Source organism: Oryctolagus cuniculus, chromosome 12, assembly GCF_051225735.1.
Source record: "Oryctolagus cuniculus isolate XC-2025 breed Fujian yellow rabbit chromosome 12, ASM5122573v1, whole genome shotgun sequence".
Taxonomy (NCBI): domain Eukaryota; kingdom Metazoa; phylum Chordata; class Mammalia; order Lagomorpha; family Leporidae; genus Oryctolagus; species Oryctolagus cuniculus.
Genome location: NC_142878.1, coordinates 102,183,053 through 102,197,797, shown reverse-complemented (window position 1 = coordinate 102,197,797; position 14,745 = coordinate 102,183,053). Strand labels below are relative to the sequence as shown.

At 48.0% G+C, this 14,745-nt stretch overlaps 1 protein-coding gene across 8 annotated transcripts in view; it reads right to left on the bottom strand.

Moving 5' to 3' along the window:
• The window catches only part of SH3GL3 (SH3 domain containing GRB2 like 3, endophilin A3), a 160,534-nt gene that overhangs the window by 32,090 nt on the left and 113,699 nt on the right, over window positions 1–14,745 (bottom strand). For all 8 annotated transcript variants that reach the window (XR_011381066.2, XR_011381067.2, XM_008275276.5 and 5 more), the window contains one exon: window positions 13,840–13,949. Coding sequence is in view for 6 of the 8 variants with exons in the window: in XM_008275276.5 (XP_008273498.1) it covers window positions 13,840–13,949 (110 nt within the window). In the remaining 2 variants the exon portion in view is untranslated. The remainder of the gene's footprint in view (window positions 1–13,839; window positions 13,950–14,745) is intronic.

Genomic DNA, 14,745 nt, shown 5'->3' with positions numbered 1-14,745 from the left:
CAACGCAGTCACGCCTGTTCATTTATATATTGTCTGTGGATGCTTATGCGTTATGCCAACAGAGTTGAGTTGGTGTAACAGTGACGGTATTGCTCAGAAGGACCATGAAGGGGCCGGCACTGTGGCATAGCGGGTTAAAGCCCTGGCCTGCAGGGCCGGCATCCCATATGGGTGCTGGTTCTAGCCCCGGCTGCTCCTCTTCTGATGCAGCTCTCTGCTATGGCCTGGGAAAGCAGTGGAAGATGGCCCAAGTCCTTGGGCCCCTGCACCCACGTAGGAGACCCAGAAGAAGCTCCTGGCTCCTGGCTTCAGATCGGCCCAGCTCCAGCCATTGCGGCCATCTGGGGAGTGAACCAGCAGATGGAAGACCTCTCTCTCTGTCTGTCTCTTCCTCTCTCTGTAACTCTGTCTTTCAAATACATAAAATAAGGCTTTAAAAAAAAAAAAAACGGAGGAGCATGAATCCTAAAATGTTCACTCCGGCATCCTGTACCTAGAAAGCTATCCTAATATACATCCCAACATTGCTTTTGGGAATGCACCCGGTACCACATTCTAACAGAAACGAATTATTTGGAACCCTACGGGGAGGGCAGTGAGTGACAGACAGGCATTTTCTTCCACGATAAGTCTGCAGTAAATGTCTCTACTACAGAAAGCCAGCTGGCCACCCACACCTTCTCCTTTCTCCTACAGCGCTGCGATCATGGTCAGGAGGGGGAGTGTCCAGCTCGCCTCCCCACAGCCTTTGCAGCCAGGTGTGTCACATGACTGAGTCCTTGCCTGTGGGATGGGAGTGGAGTGGGGAGAGCCACATCAGACTCATTTCCCTAAGAATAAATCTCTGGGGGCCAGTGCTGTGGTGTAGTGGGTAAAGTCGCTGCCTGCAATGCTGGCATCACATATGGGCGCAGGTTCAAGTCCCAGCTACTCCACTTCTGATCCAGCTCTCTGCTATGGCCTGGGAAAGCAGTGGAAGATGGCCCAAGTCCTTGGGCCCCTGCGCCCGCGTGGGAGACCCAGAAGAAGCTCCTGGCTGCTGGCTTCGGATCAGTGCAGCTCCGGCCATTGCAGCCAACTGGAGAGTGAATGAGTGGATGGAAGACCTCTCTCTCTCTCTCTCTCTCAGCCTCTCTCTCTCTTTCTCTCTCTCCCTCTCCTTCTCTCTGTGTGTAACTATGACTTTCAAATAAATAAATAAATCTTTAAAATATATATAAATTTATATATCTATATATATTTATAAATACATATGTATATATTTTTAAAGAGCAAATCTCTGGGCTGGGCATTTGGCCTAGTGCTTGAGACACCAGTGTCCCACCTCTGACTACCTGGGTTCACCTTCCAGTTCCAGCTCCTCGCTCCAGCCTTCTGCTAATTCAGACCTTGGGAGGCAGGGGGTGATGCCTCAAGTACTTGGGTCCCTGTTATCCCCACAGCAGACTGGGACTGAGTTCTAGGACCCCAGCTTCAGCCTAAGTCCAGCCCCTGTTGAGAGCGTTCGGGGAGAGAACAGTGGGTGCAAGCTTGCTCTCTGTCCACTCACTCTCTCTCCACCTCCCAAATAAATTAATACATAAAAATCATTTTAAAAAGAATCAATCTCTGGTCGTGAGCTTCCACGCTTAATCCCTATCTCGTTTGAACCTTTTCTTTCTCGAGTCTACAGTAGCTACCACCACCCCAAAGTATTACAGAAACCAGCACCAGAAGTGGGGTGTTGCCAACACGCGATCTAAACCTGGAGGCGGTGACTCAGTGGGCAGGCAGTGGTGGAGAGGAAACATGTGGAAGCCGGTGACCCCTCCTGGGGTACGGCCACACATTTGCTAAAACGTTTGCTTATGGGAACTTTGAAAGCGGACCACCTACCAAGCGCTCTAAAGACAGGAGTCAGATAAAGGCCGAACGCTGGTGAGCATGAGCTCCTCGTTGATGTGCCCAGCAACTTACTGCAGGAAACACAGGCCCTGTGCAGTTTGCAAGTCAAGATAAAGAGGAGAAGGAACGATCTGAGGCCGGGTCCTGGCACACCAGCAAGGCCCCCTGCTTCTGTCCCCGAAGAATAAGAAGGTGCACGGGTTGCCGTCCCAAGTTGCTCTGAGAGTCCTCCAGGGAACAAAGGAAGCCCGGGCAGGCACTGTGGCACAGCGGGTTAAGCTCCTACTTGCAATGCCAGCCTCCCAGATGGGAGTACCTGTTCGTGTCCCGGCTTCCTGGCTGCTCTGCTTCTGATGCGGCTTTCTGATAACATGTCTGGGAAAGCAGCAATGATGGCTCAAGTACTTGGGCCCCTGCCACCCATGTGGGAGACCTGGATGGAGCTCCTGGCTGCTGGCTTCCACCTGGCCCAGCCCTGGCCAGTGCAACCATCTGGGGAGTGAATCAGCAGATGAAAGAGCTCCTCTCTCTCTCTCTCTCTCTCTCTCTGTCTCTCTCTGTCTCTCTCTCTCTCTCCTCTGCATTTCAAATAAATAAATAAACCTTTGAAAAAAGAACATAGGAAGCCAGCTGAGTGGCAAAGGTTAAAGCCATTGCCTTCCCATTCAACTATGTTGTCTCAGTGGTCTCCAAGTAGCCTCCGAACGAGAGCTGCACATGAGTTAGACAAGCAAGGAGAGACATGGAGCGGTCAAAAGAGCTACAGTTAAGAAACAGCCTTGGGCCGGCGCCGTGGCTCACTTGGCTAATCCTCTGCCTGTGGTGCCAGCATCCCATATGGGCGCCGGGTTCTAGTCCCGGCTGCTCCTCTTCCAGTCCAGCTCTCTTCTGTGGCCCGGGAGTGCAGTGGAGGATGGCCCAAGTACTTGGGCCCTGTGCCCCCATGGGAGACCAGGAGGAAGCGCCTGGCTCCTGGCTTCGGATCAGCACAGCGTGCCAGCCGTAGCGGCCATTTGGGGGAGTGAACCAACGGAAGGAAGACCTTTCTCTCTGTCTCTCACTGTCTATAACTCTGTCAAATAAATTTTAAAAAAAGAAACAGCCTTGACTGTGATTACAGGCACAGAGTTAACAGACCTGGGACACATCAGAAGCTCACTGCCTCTCTGAAGGAACGAAACCGTAAGACGAAGCACAAACCCATCCTGAAAACATCTGCATCTATCAAATCTTAGGGAGCCCTCCAGGCCCACGAGCAGCAGTGAGCACACATCCCGGAGAGGGTGGGCTTCCACAGCCCACTTCAGATATGGCCTTGGAAGATGGGGAAGATTCCCGGGAGCCAAGCAAGGACAAGAGAACCAGCTCACCTGGAAAGCTGACCAGGGTCTAAGTCAAGGGCGTTCCTTCACTGTGAGGGCAGGGGTTACCCACTGGTGCCTGAAGTGTATCTCCATCTGCTATGGTCTGAATGTCGGGGCCCGCACCCCCCAGTCCCTGTGTTAAAAACTATTCCCCATTGCAACCATATTAAGAGATGTGATTAAGTCATAAGGGCAGATGGGGCCGGTGCGTGGCTCACTTGGCTAATCCTCCGCCTGCGGCGCTAGCATCCCATATGGGTGCCGGGTTCTAGTCCCGGTTGCTCCTCTTCCAGTCCAGCTCTCTGCTGTGGCCCGGAAGGGCAGTGGAGGATGGCCCAGGTGCTGCACCCACATGGGAGACCAGCAGGAAGCACCTGGCTCCTGCCATCGGATCGGCGCAGCGTGCCAGCCGTAGCGGCCATTTGGGGGGTGAACCAACGGAAGGAAGATCTTTCTTTCTCTCTCTCTCTCTCTGTCTCTCTCTCTCTCTCAGTCTAAATCTGCCTGTCAATAAATAAATAAATACATCTTTAAAAAATGTAAAGTGAAAACTAGTACCATGTGTTTTAAAGAGACTGTGACTGTGACAGCGATGATGATGGAAAATGTGCAGTTTTATTAAGTTGACTTGGATACTATTGCCTGCAAAAGGCTCTAAACCTGAGGCCTGCATTCTCTGCTAAAACTGGACATTAAAAACATTCCAGAGCCGGCGCCGTGGCTCAATAGGCTAATCCTCCACCTTGCAGCGCCGGCACACCGGGTTCTAGTCCCGGTTGGGGCGCCGGATTCTGTCCCGGTTGCCCCTCTTCCAGGCCAGCTCTCTGCTATGGCCAGGGAGTGCAGTGGAGGATGGCCCAGGTGCTTGGGCCCTGCACCCCATGGGAGACCAGGAAAAGCACCTGGATCCTGGCTCCTGCCATCGGATCAGCGCGGTGCGCCGGCTGCAGCGGCGGCCATTGGAGGGTGAACCAACGGCAAAGGAAGACCTTTCTCTCTCTGTCTCTCTCTCTCACTGTCCACTCTGCCTGTCAAAAATTAAAAAAAAAAAAAAAAAAAAAAAAAAATTCCAGGTCAAATTGTGGCTCTGGGGGCCAGCACTGTGGTGTGGTAGGCTAAGCCTCTGCCTGCAGCACCAGTATCCCATATGGGCACGGATTCGGGTCCTGGCTGCTCCTCCTCTGATCCAGCTCTCTGCTAATGGCTTGGGAATACAATGGAAGATGGCTCAAGTGCTTGGGCTCCTGCACCACTCCCGGATGGAGTTCCAGGATCCTGGCTTCAGCCTGGTTCAACAATAGCCATGCAGTCACTTGGGGAGTGAACCAGCGAGGGAAGATTCCCTCTCTCTCTCTCTTAGTCTCTCTATCTATATCTCTCTATCTTTATCTCTATCTCTAGCCATCTATCTCTGTCTCTGTAATTTTGCCCTTCAAATACGTTTTGAAATATTTTTTAAAAAGTCCATGGAAAATAGAAGTAAAAGATTAGTTGATTCTAGTGCAAAAAAATTCTGAAATCCATGCATACACCAGGTCTTCAAAAAGTTCTGAAAAATGTGTACTATGAACAAAACCTTCTGAAGTAGACGTGAGAGGGGCGGGCTTTGGTGCATCAGATAGAGATGTGGATGCCCACATCTTATACCCAAGTGCCTGGTTTGAGCCCTGCTACTCTGCTTCCAATCCAGCTTCCTGCTAATGTGCACCCTGGAGGCAGCAGGTGAGGGCTCAAGCGCTCGGGTCCTTGTCATTCACGTGGGAGACCCAGCCTGAGTTCCAGGCTCCTGGTTTCTGCCCGGCTCAATCCTTGCCATCACAGGCATTGAAGAGTGAGCCAGTAGATCAAAGATCTCCCTCCCTGAGCCCCCTCCCCCGTCTCTCCGTCTTTCAAATAAAACAAAAAACAAATGTTCACAGGTAGATACCAGATCTAAACAACCGTTCAAGGGGATAAGAAGCAATGCAGGCACCAACAGGAGACTTCTTAGAAGTGTAATGTAATTACTCATACAATAAAAATCTTAGAAATGTGAACACTGGGGTGGTAGGCCTTCCCAAAACGTCCACTTCCTAACCTTCAGAATGTGTGACCATGTTGCCTTACATTGCAAAAGCAGAATGTGTAGACAGGATTACAGGACAGACTTTGAGAGGGGGAGGTTCCACCCGAGTGTGGAGCCTGGCCCAAAGTAATCAGAGAATCACGTGTGAGGGCCTGATGCAATCACACGAGCCCATCAGTTAAGGATGCAGGAGTCAGAGGGAGGCAGGGAGATGTGACACCCCCACCCCGGAAGTGTAATACAGAGCATACACTTGTGTTATCTTCAGCCACATTGGTTCCCATGAGAAACTAATACAACCAGACCAAGAAATTCGGCAGATGGGCTAAGTAACTGAATGGTGCGATCCAAATGAAACGCAAAGGCGACAGACACTTCCTCAGAGGACCCAGATGGAAAAGCAGGAGAGGGCGAGACCCAGGAGGAAGCCAGAAGTTTCAGCTTCTACCTGGAGTTCAAAGGTGGGCAAGTCAAGAGAACAGAGAAGCAGGCATTTATGGAAGTGAAGAATAAGCCCCGTATTTAAAACAATATGGGCAATTAAACTACAAGGGTCGAGGAGCCTGCAGGAAGGGAGGGAATGCCACCAGTCTCGCCACACTCCTGACACACCTTCTAGGAAAAACGGGATAACCCACAGTTATCACCAGAGATTTCAATATTTCTTACCCTAACATTATAGAAAAGAAACGCGAGAAAGCCGGTAAGGCTATGTAAGGCTTGAATAACAATATCATACAACTTGACATAATTGACATTTTTTCCTGATCGACATGTATAGAATGCTCCACTCAACAAGAAGAGAACACACTTCTTTTCAAGTGCACAGAGAACTTTTACCAAGATGGATCCCAGTCTGAGCCATAAAGCAAGTTTCAAAAAGTCTGAGAGAACTGTTATCTGACCAAAAATGGAATTAATTAGAAATCTAAGAGAGATATCTGGAAAATACCCACATATGTGGAAACAAAATAACACCCTTCAAAAAAAACCAGGAGTTAGGGAAAATATCAAAGTGAAATTAGAAAGTCTCTCTTTTTTTTTTTTTTTTGTAAGATTTCATTTATTTATTTGAGAGATAGAGTTACAAACAGAGAGAAGGAGAGAGAGAGAGTCTTCCATCCGCTGGTTCACTCCCCAGATGGCTACCACAGCCAGAGCTGGGCTGATCTGAAGCCAGGAGCCAGGAGCTTCTTCCAGGTCTCCCACGCAGGGGCAGGGGCCCAAGGACCTGGGCCATCTTCTGCTTCTTTCCCAGGCCACAGCAGAGAGCTGGATCAGAAGAGGAGCAGCCGGGACCTGAATCAGCACCCAAATGGGATGGGATGCCGGCACCACAGGTGGGGGCTTAGCCACAGCACTGGCCCCAAGAAAGTCTTTTGAATCAAGGGGGGAAATGAAAGCACAACATTGAAACCTGAGAGATGCCGCTGATGCAGAACTTACAGGGAAACCGAGCACACTGAACACATTTACAACACCAGGAAAGAAGAAGGGACTCAGTGAACTCAGAGCTGCCACCAGACACTCGAGGAAGAGCAAACGACATCCAAAGCAGTCAGAACATCAAAGCAGGTGTCAATGCAGCAGAGAAGGATCAATGAAACACAAAACCGGTTCTTCGAGAAGTTCAACACAGTTGATAAAATGATCAAGAAAAGAGGGAAGGCACAATGTACAAAGTTCAGAAATGAATGAGGCCGGCGCCGCGGCTCACTAGGCTAATCCTCCACCTAGCGGTGCCGGCACACCGGGTTCTAGTCCCGGTCGGGGCGCCGGATTCTGTCCCGGTTGCCCCTCTTCCAGGCCAGCTCTCTGCTGTGGCCAGGGAGTGCAGTGGAGGATGGCCCAAATGCTTGGGCCCTGCACCCCATGGGAGACCAGGAGAAGCACCTGGCTCCTGGATCAGCGCGGTGCGCCGGCCGCAGCGCGCCAGCTGTGGCGGCCATTGGAGGGTGAACCAACAGCAAAAGGAAGACCTTTCTCTCTGTCTCTCTCTCTCACTATCCACTCTGTCTGTCAAAAAAATAAAAAAGAAAAAAAAAGAAAAGAAAAGAAATGAATGAGGGAGGTAGCATGAGGACAAATTCTATGCATCTTAATGAGGTCAACAACTGGAGGCCAGCAGATCTGACAACACAGATGAAATGCACATGTGCTTGGAAAGACACAAAGTTCCAAAGCTCACTCAGTAAGAAATAGAAAGCCTCAATATGTTAGAGAGAGAGAGAGAGAGAGAGTCAGAGAGAAAGAGAGAGAGGGGCAGGGAGAGAGAGAGAAAGAGAGAGAGAGAGGATTTGTTGCTAAAACCTTCACATAAAAAAGAAAGGTGAAACCTTAACGAAGAGAACTCTGACAAACACCCCTAGGCTGACCAAGATCAGCACCGACACTGGTCACTCACACTGACAGTGGTCGCTCACATCAACAAGATATACTTGATCATCCTGTGATGAGAATGGCACTTTATGTCCAAGGTCTTCCACGGACACAATGCCCCAGACTCATCAAGACAAAACCCTGGATAGATCCCAAGTTGGAGACGTGCTACAGAATATCTGAACAGGACTCTCCAGAGCTGTTTGGCTCCTTAAAAACAGGCAAGTCTTAGAAACTGCCCCCCCGAGAGGAGCCTCAGCAGGCCTGGGGAGTGAAGTCCAGGCGCCCTGGCTGGGACCCTGGAGCAGAAAAAGGACGCCATCCAAAGCCTAAGGAAAGCAGGGACTTCCGGTAACAGTAACATACCAACTCAGGCCGTGGATTCTAACAAACACACCATGTGAATACGTTGTTAATAATCATAGGGGAAGGGACACTATGGAACACTTGGTGTTTTTCCTGTAAGTCTGAAACATTTTTTAAATGTTTATTTTTAAAAAGCCTTCCTGCAGAAGGCTTATTCCAGGAATGCAATGCTGATATCATTAATTTAATGCAATTCATCATGTTCACTAAACTAGACATAAAAAAAAGAAATGATCAACTCAACAGATGCCAAAAAAAAAATTTGACAAAAATGCAAAAACAAAACAAAAAAAAAAAACCCTGTTCCTGATGAAAACTCAGAAAGCTGGGAGGGCATTGGTTCAATCTAAGACGAAGGTGAAAATCTCACAGCTACCATCGTAATTGTGAACCTCCAAAGGCTTCCCTCATTAGGTCAGGGATGAGGCAAGTCCATTGCCTCCAACCGTTTCTATTCAATATTACGCTGGAGGCTCTAGCAGGTGCAAAAGGCAAGAAAAACAAGTAAGAATCATCCAGACGTGCAGTAAAAATGCCATTATTTGCAGATGACAAGATCATCTACAAACAAAAACTCCAGAAATCTTTTAAAAAGCCACTAAAACTAAGTGAATTTAGCAATATGGCTAGATACAAGATCAATACACAAAAATCAAGTGCACTTTTAGCTATAAAAACAAAAATGCAGACTAGCAATGAAAACAATGCAAAAGGAAATCTATGAAAATGCATTTACAATAATATCAAAATATGAAATGCTTACAGACAGATGGAAAATGTGAAAGACCTATCTTCTGAAAAGAGCAAGACAATGCCGAGAGAAATTAAAGGAGACCTGAATAAACGGAAAATAAACTAGATCGGGTTCAAGGTTAGAATATTCAATACTATTAAGGTTTCAATGTCCCCTAAATTTGTTTACAGATTCAACTGAATCCAAGTCAAACTCTGAGCCTGTTCATTTGTGTACCAATCGACAAGCTGATCCTACAAATCACATGGAAATGCAAAGAAACGAGAATGATCGAGAAACGTTGAGAAAGAAAACCGCAGTTAGAGGATCTACCCTCCTCTGACACCAGGGCTTAACCGCTACAGCAATCCAGACAACAGCTGTACAGGACTGGAAACGAAACAGGAGTACAGGACGCAATCCCTCTGTGGACATGAACTTGCAGAGGATAGAAAAAAAAAAAAAAAAGAGCTGACGCCGTGGCTCACTAGGCTAATCCTCCGCCTGCGGCATGGGCACCCCGGATTCTAGTCCCAGTTGGGGCGCCGGATTCTGTCCCGGTTGCCCCTCTTCCAGGCCAGCTCTCTGCTGTGGCCCAGGAGTGCAGTGGAGGATGGCCCAAGTGCTTGGGCCCTGCACCCCATGGGAGACCAGGAGAAGCACCTGGCTCCTGCCTTTGGATCAGTGCAGCACACCGGCCACAGCGCGCTGGCCGCGGCGGCCATTGGAGGGTGAACCAACGGCAAAAGGAAGACCTTTCTCTCTGTCTCTCTCACTGTCCACACTGCCTGTCAAAAAAAAAAAAAAAAAAATCAAGAGAATGGGCTGATGGTTAGGCAACGAATATTTAACCAAAAGAGTGACTGTATGGGGGCCAGTGCTGGGGCCGAGTGGGCTAAAGACCCAGCCTGCAGCACAAGCATCCTGTCTGGGTGCGGCTTTGAGTCTCAGCTGCTCCACCTCCAATCAAGCTCCCTGCTAACGTGCCTGGGAAAGCAGCGGAGTTTGGCCTAAGTGCTTGGGGCCCTGCACCTACATGGAAGACCCAGATGAAACTCCTGGCTCCTGGCTTTGGCCTGGTTCAGCTCTGGCTGTTGCAGCCATTTGGGGAGTGAACCAGCAGGTGGAAAAGCTCTCTCTGCCTCTCCTCTCTGTAACTCTCTATCTTTCAGATAATAAATAGTCATTTATTTAAAAAAAAGTGATTCTAAGTGAGCTGGAGTGATGGGGGGAGACAGTGTACAACACACTGAAGACCAACATCTAAATCCTCATCTTTCACATCAGGAAACCAGAGATATGACCCAAAACTGGAAAAACCAAGAAATAGCAACATAAGCGTCTGATGTAAAATACTAGCATTAAGTACCAAACGAAATGGGTTCAGAGAGGTGAAAGGGTGCCCCCTGAGGAAGCCTCGGGAGACCGCAGTGTTTCACACATGCTGACCCCGTGGCAGCAGCTTTCCAAGCTATATGCACGTGTTAGCCTGACAGTTTTCATGTTGAGCTGAGAAACACCTTAAAGGATGGATATCGAGTTTGGAAGGAAGCCGGAGAATGCAGCTTGTGAGCAGTGCGTGTGTGTTGGAGGACAACTGGACAGCCACGGGCAGGGTAAGTGGCCCTCAATCTCCGTCTCATTCTTCTCATTCTTCAGAGATAACACAGGAGAAAATCCTGCACCCAGGCCAGGCAAGGAATGCGTTTAGGGTCTGTACCAAACGCACAATTTGTAACAGGAAAAGCCAATAAATGCTGCTTCAGTTTATCAAAATTGTAATCTTCTGATCTTTAAGACCCTGTCTAAAGAATAAACAGATAAGCTACTGTGCGAGAGGATATATTTCGCGAACCACACAGATGAAAAAAGACATATATTTGGAATATATGGGCCTGGGCTGGCATTGTGGCATAGTGAGTTGAGCTGCCACCTGCAATGCTGGCATCCCATATGGGCACTGGTTCAAGTCCCGGCTGATCCACTTTCATTCCAGCTGCGTGCTAATGCACCTGGGAAGGCAGCAGAGGATGGCCCAAGTTCTTGGGCCCCTGCACCCACATGCAAGCCCCCAATAAAGCTCCTAGCTCCTGGCATGGGCCTGGCCTAGCCCTAGCCATTGCCAGCAAAAATACAACCCAATTAGAAAATGGGAAGAAGACATAGAGACCCTTCACTAAAGAGGATAATCAGATGCAGGCAAGTACAAGAAACGATGCTCAACATCATCAGTCACTAAGTAAATGCAAACTAAAGCCACAGCTGGGAGGCCGCCATTGCGGCACAGTGCATTAAGCCACCACCTGCAACACTCACATCCCACTTCTGATCCAGCTCCCTCCTACTGCACCCAGGAAGGCATCAGAAGGTAGTCTGAGTGCTTGGGAGACTTGGATGGACTTCTGGGCCCTTGGCTTCTTCCTGGATCAGTCCAGGCCTTTGAAGACATTTTGGGAGTGAGCCAGTGGATAGAAGATTCTCTCTGTCTCTCTCTCCTCTCTCTTTCCTCTCTCTCTCTCTCTGTTAATTCTTCCTTTCAAATAAATAAATATTTTTTTAAAAATAAAACCGCAATTGAGATATCACTGCACATCCATCAGAATATCTAAAATAAAACATAGGGACAACACCAAACGGCAGCAGGAACACGGAGAACTGGCTCACTCACACACTGTAAACCGGTACAGCTGAAAATGTGGAAGTGTGATTTATAAAAATAAAGTCCATATGATAAAGATCCGAGTATTAAGAAAATATTTTAGGGGCCAGGGCTGTGGTGTAGCTTGGAAAAGTCACCACCTGCAGTGCCGGCATCCCATAGGGACGCCGGTTCAAGTCCCAGCTGCTCCACTTCCAATCCAGCTCTCTGCTATGGCCTGGAAAAGGTAGCTGGGAAGACAGCTCAACTACACAGGCCCTGGCACTCACATGGGAGACCCAGAGAAAGGGTCCTGGCTTCAGTCTGGGTCAGCCCTGGCCATGCGGTCACTGGGGAGGGAACCAGCAGGTGGAAGATCTCGCTCTTTGTCTCTGTAACTTTGACTTGCAAGTAAATAAATAAATCTTTTAAAAATAAAGAAAACCCTTAACAAAAACTATCGCAAAACTACAGTAACTCTTCTCAACAGGGCACAAAATAAAAAGATTGAAAAATTTGATTCCATCAAAATAAAAGCTGTTAAATACTAAAAATTAAACAAACTAAATAACAATAACAAAAATGAAAAGCAAACAAAACACTCCATACGCAGCTCAAAGATTAGTGGCAAACTGTGGGAGAATTATTAATATCCTCAAATATAAAGAATTCCTATGAAACAATAAGACAAAGATAACCACCCAAAGGAAAAGGAACAAATGATGTAGACAAACATAAGGAAGCATAAATGGCAAATCAAAATACAGGGGGAAAAACTGCTTAACCTGACAAGTAACTGGGAAAGGCAAATTAAGAGTGGGTCACTTTGTACCCACAAGTGCTCGGAAGAAACTGGAGCCCACCGACACGGGTGTGGAGAAGCAAGTATTCACAAGGTAATGGCCTTGGCAGTGGGGCATTTTGGACGGTGATTTGGCAATGTCCACTGTCATTTAAAATGTGCAGTCACTCTAATCTGCAGCATCATTTTCTAGAGATTGCTCATCAGCCTATGGGGCGAATAAAGGAAGTCAATGTGCAAATCACTGAGCCCTTTTCATGTCCACTCACAGGAAAACGGGAGCTAACAAATGGAAAGCTACGAAACTGTTCAAATGTGGTACGCATGACGCCGAAATAACCGTAAGAAATAATACGGCATTCAAAAAAGGAAGCTGCGGAACGATCCACTTCGGGTGATCTTGCATTTAAAAATAAAACAGAAAAACAAAAATCTAAAACTGTGTGTCTACAAGAGGGTACTTCTAGGGGCCGGCACTGTGGCAGAGCAGGTAAAGCCACTGCCTCCAGCGCTGGCATCCTATACAGGCACCGGTTCAAGACCCGGCTGCTCCACTTCTGATCCAGCTCTCTGCTATGACCTAGGAAAGCAGTAGAAGATGGCCCAAGTCCGTGGGGCCCTGCATTCAGGTGGGAGACCCAGAAGAAGGTCCTGTCTCCTAGGTCGGGATCTACACAACTCCAGCCATTGCAGCCAACTGGGGAGTGAGCCATCGAATGGAAGACCTCTGTCTCTCTCTCTCTCTCTCTCTCTCGCTCTCGCTCTCTTTCTCTCTCTATATAACCCTGACTTTCAAATAAACAAATAAACCTTTTTTAAAAAAAAGAGGGTACTTCCAAAAGTTCATGAAAAACGGAATTAAAAGACAAGTTTATTTTGGTGCAAAAATTTTGAAATCTACACAAAGTTGTTTCATGATAAACATTTTAAAGGTCCCTCATCTGTGTACGTAAATACAGCTGACAATATTAATACCAAATTGTTAATAGTGGAGCAGACATGGATGGAGCAGGTGACCGCAGGAGACGACAGAACCAATTTTTTTCTCAGTTTATTTTACGCAAGAATATTTTGTGTCTTTTGCTATTCGCAAACAATGATGCAGCATTTAAGACAGTGGCCACTACAAAGCAGGTGCTCGATAAATGCTAATTCAAAGTTGAAAAAAAAAGGGTAAGACCTTTTGAAAGGGTTAAAAATATGTATGTATAAAGAGCTGCATGGCAATCATGATTTTGGCCAAGGTATAAGTGCCCCATTAGGAGGCGTTAATAGGATGCAATTCCTCCCGATGCTGGCTTTCATACCTGGATACACCCAGGAACTTCAAATAGAGTGTGGAAAACAGAATTAAAAAGTCAGCTTATTTGGGCAGAAAAAAATTAAATTCTGTGCATCTTTAAATAATACACATTTTCCATGAATGTTTTGAAGACCTCTCCTGCGTGTGTAAGACCAGGAAGCAGGAGACATTATCGGGGACAAATGGGATTCACCAAACAACCAAATAGGGAAGTCCCAGGTCTGGGCGTACCCCCCAGAAAGATCCAGGCTCAAGCGGCCAAAACCGGTTTCCAAGCAGGCGCACACCTGTGAGGGTCAACTCACCGGAAGTCTTTGCCGTGGACGAGGTGGGAACCCCATTGAGCTCACTCGAGCTCCTTTTCACGGGCCTCGGCCTGTACTCCCGTCTGGGGATGTTGGATGCAGCCGATATTCTGTAACACACAGGGGGAAGCTGAGTCGGGCTCGTGTCGAGCAACCCACGTCCACGCTGCCGCCATGAGCGTCCGCACTCAGGTGCCGGGTGCTGGTCCCCAGGGTGAGGCTCTGAGATGTGCCACAAGGACTAGGACACGGTGGCACCCAACACCTCACCCCTCTGCTTCCCACCCCCTGCCCAGGCAGGACCACTGACGGGACCGTGTGAGCCCCAGACCAAGCAGCTGCCTGTGGGCAGACCCAGGCTGCCCGGCTGCACACACCTTTGGTCTTCTCTCCATCACGCTGGCCTCGATTTTAGGATTTTAGTGCAAATCCCTCTGTACGTATTCATGACCATAAATAATCTTGTACAGGGAAGCACTTTTCTAGGATCAAATCCGGTCCAAAAAGCAGGGTCTCCTTTTTTTTTTTTGGCCCAGGATTTTAATTAGTAGGGTTGCTATGCATGCTATACGTGCTGTAACTAATTTTCAGAAAAATACAGGATACAGCTATCATTAAAGCCACCAGGAATCGGCAACCTTTCTTGGATCATTTGTGTGATCATCTGACCTTCCAAAGTCTCTCAGAGTCAGTTTTATGAAAACAGTCTGATAATTGTCCTGGTGACGTAAAGATCTCTCTCTCTTTTTTTTTTTTAACAGATATTTACATATTTTCTGAATATCATCTCACTCTTCTCCACCCCCCCCCCAACAGATACATCATGGCCACCCACAGCTGTGAATGGGAACCCAGGCTGGGGCCGATCCCCACCTCTGCTCTGTTGCACTAAACACGGGGCGCCCA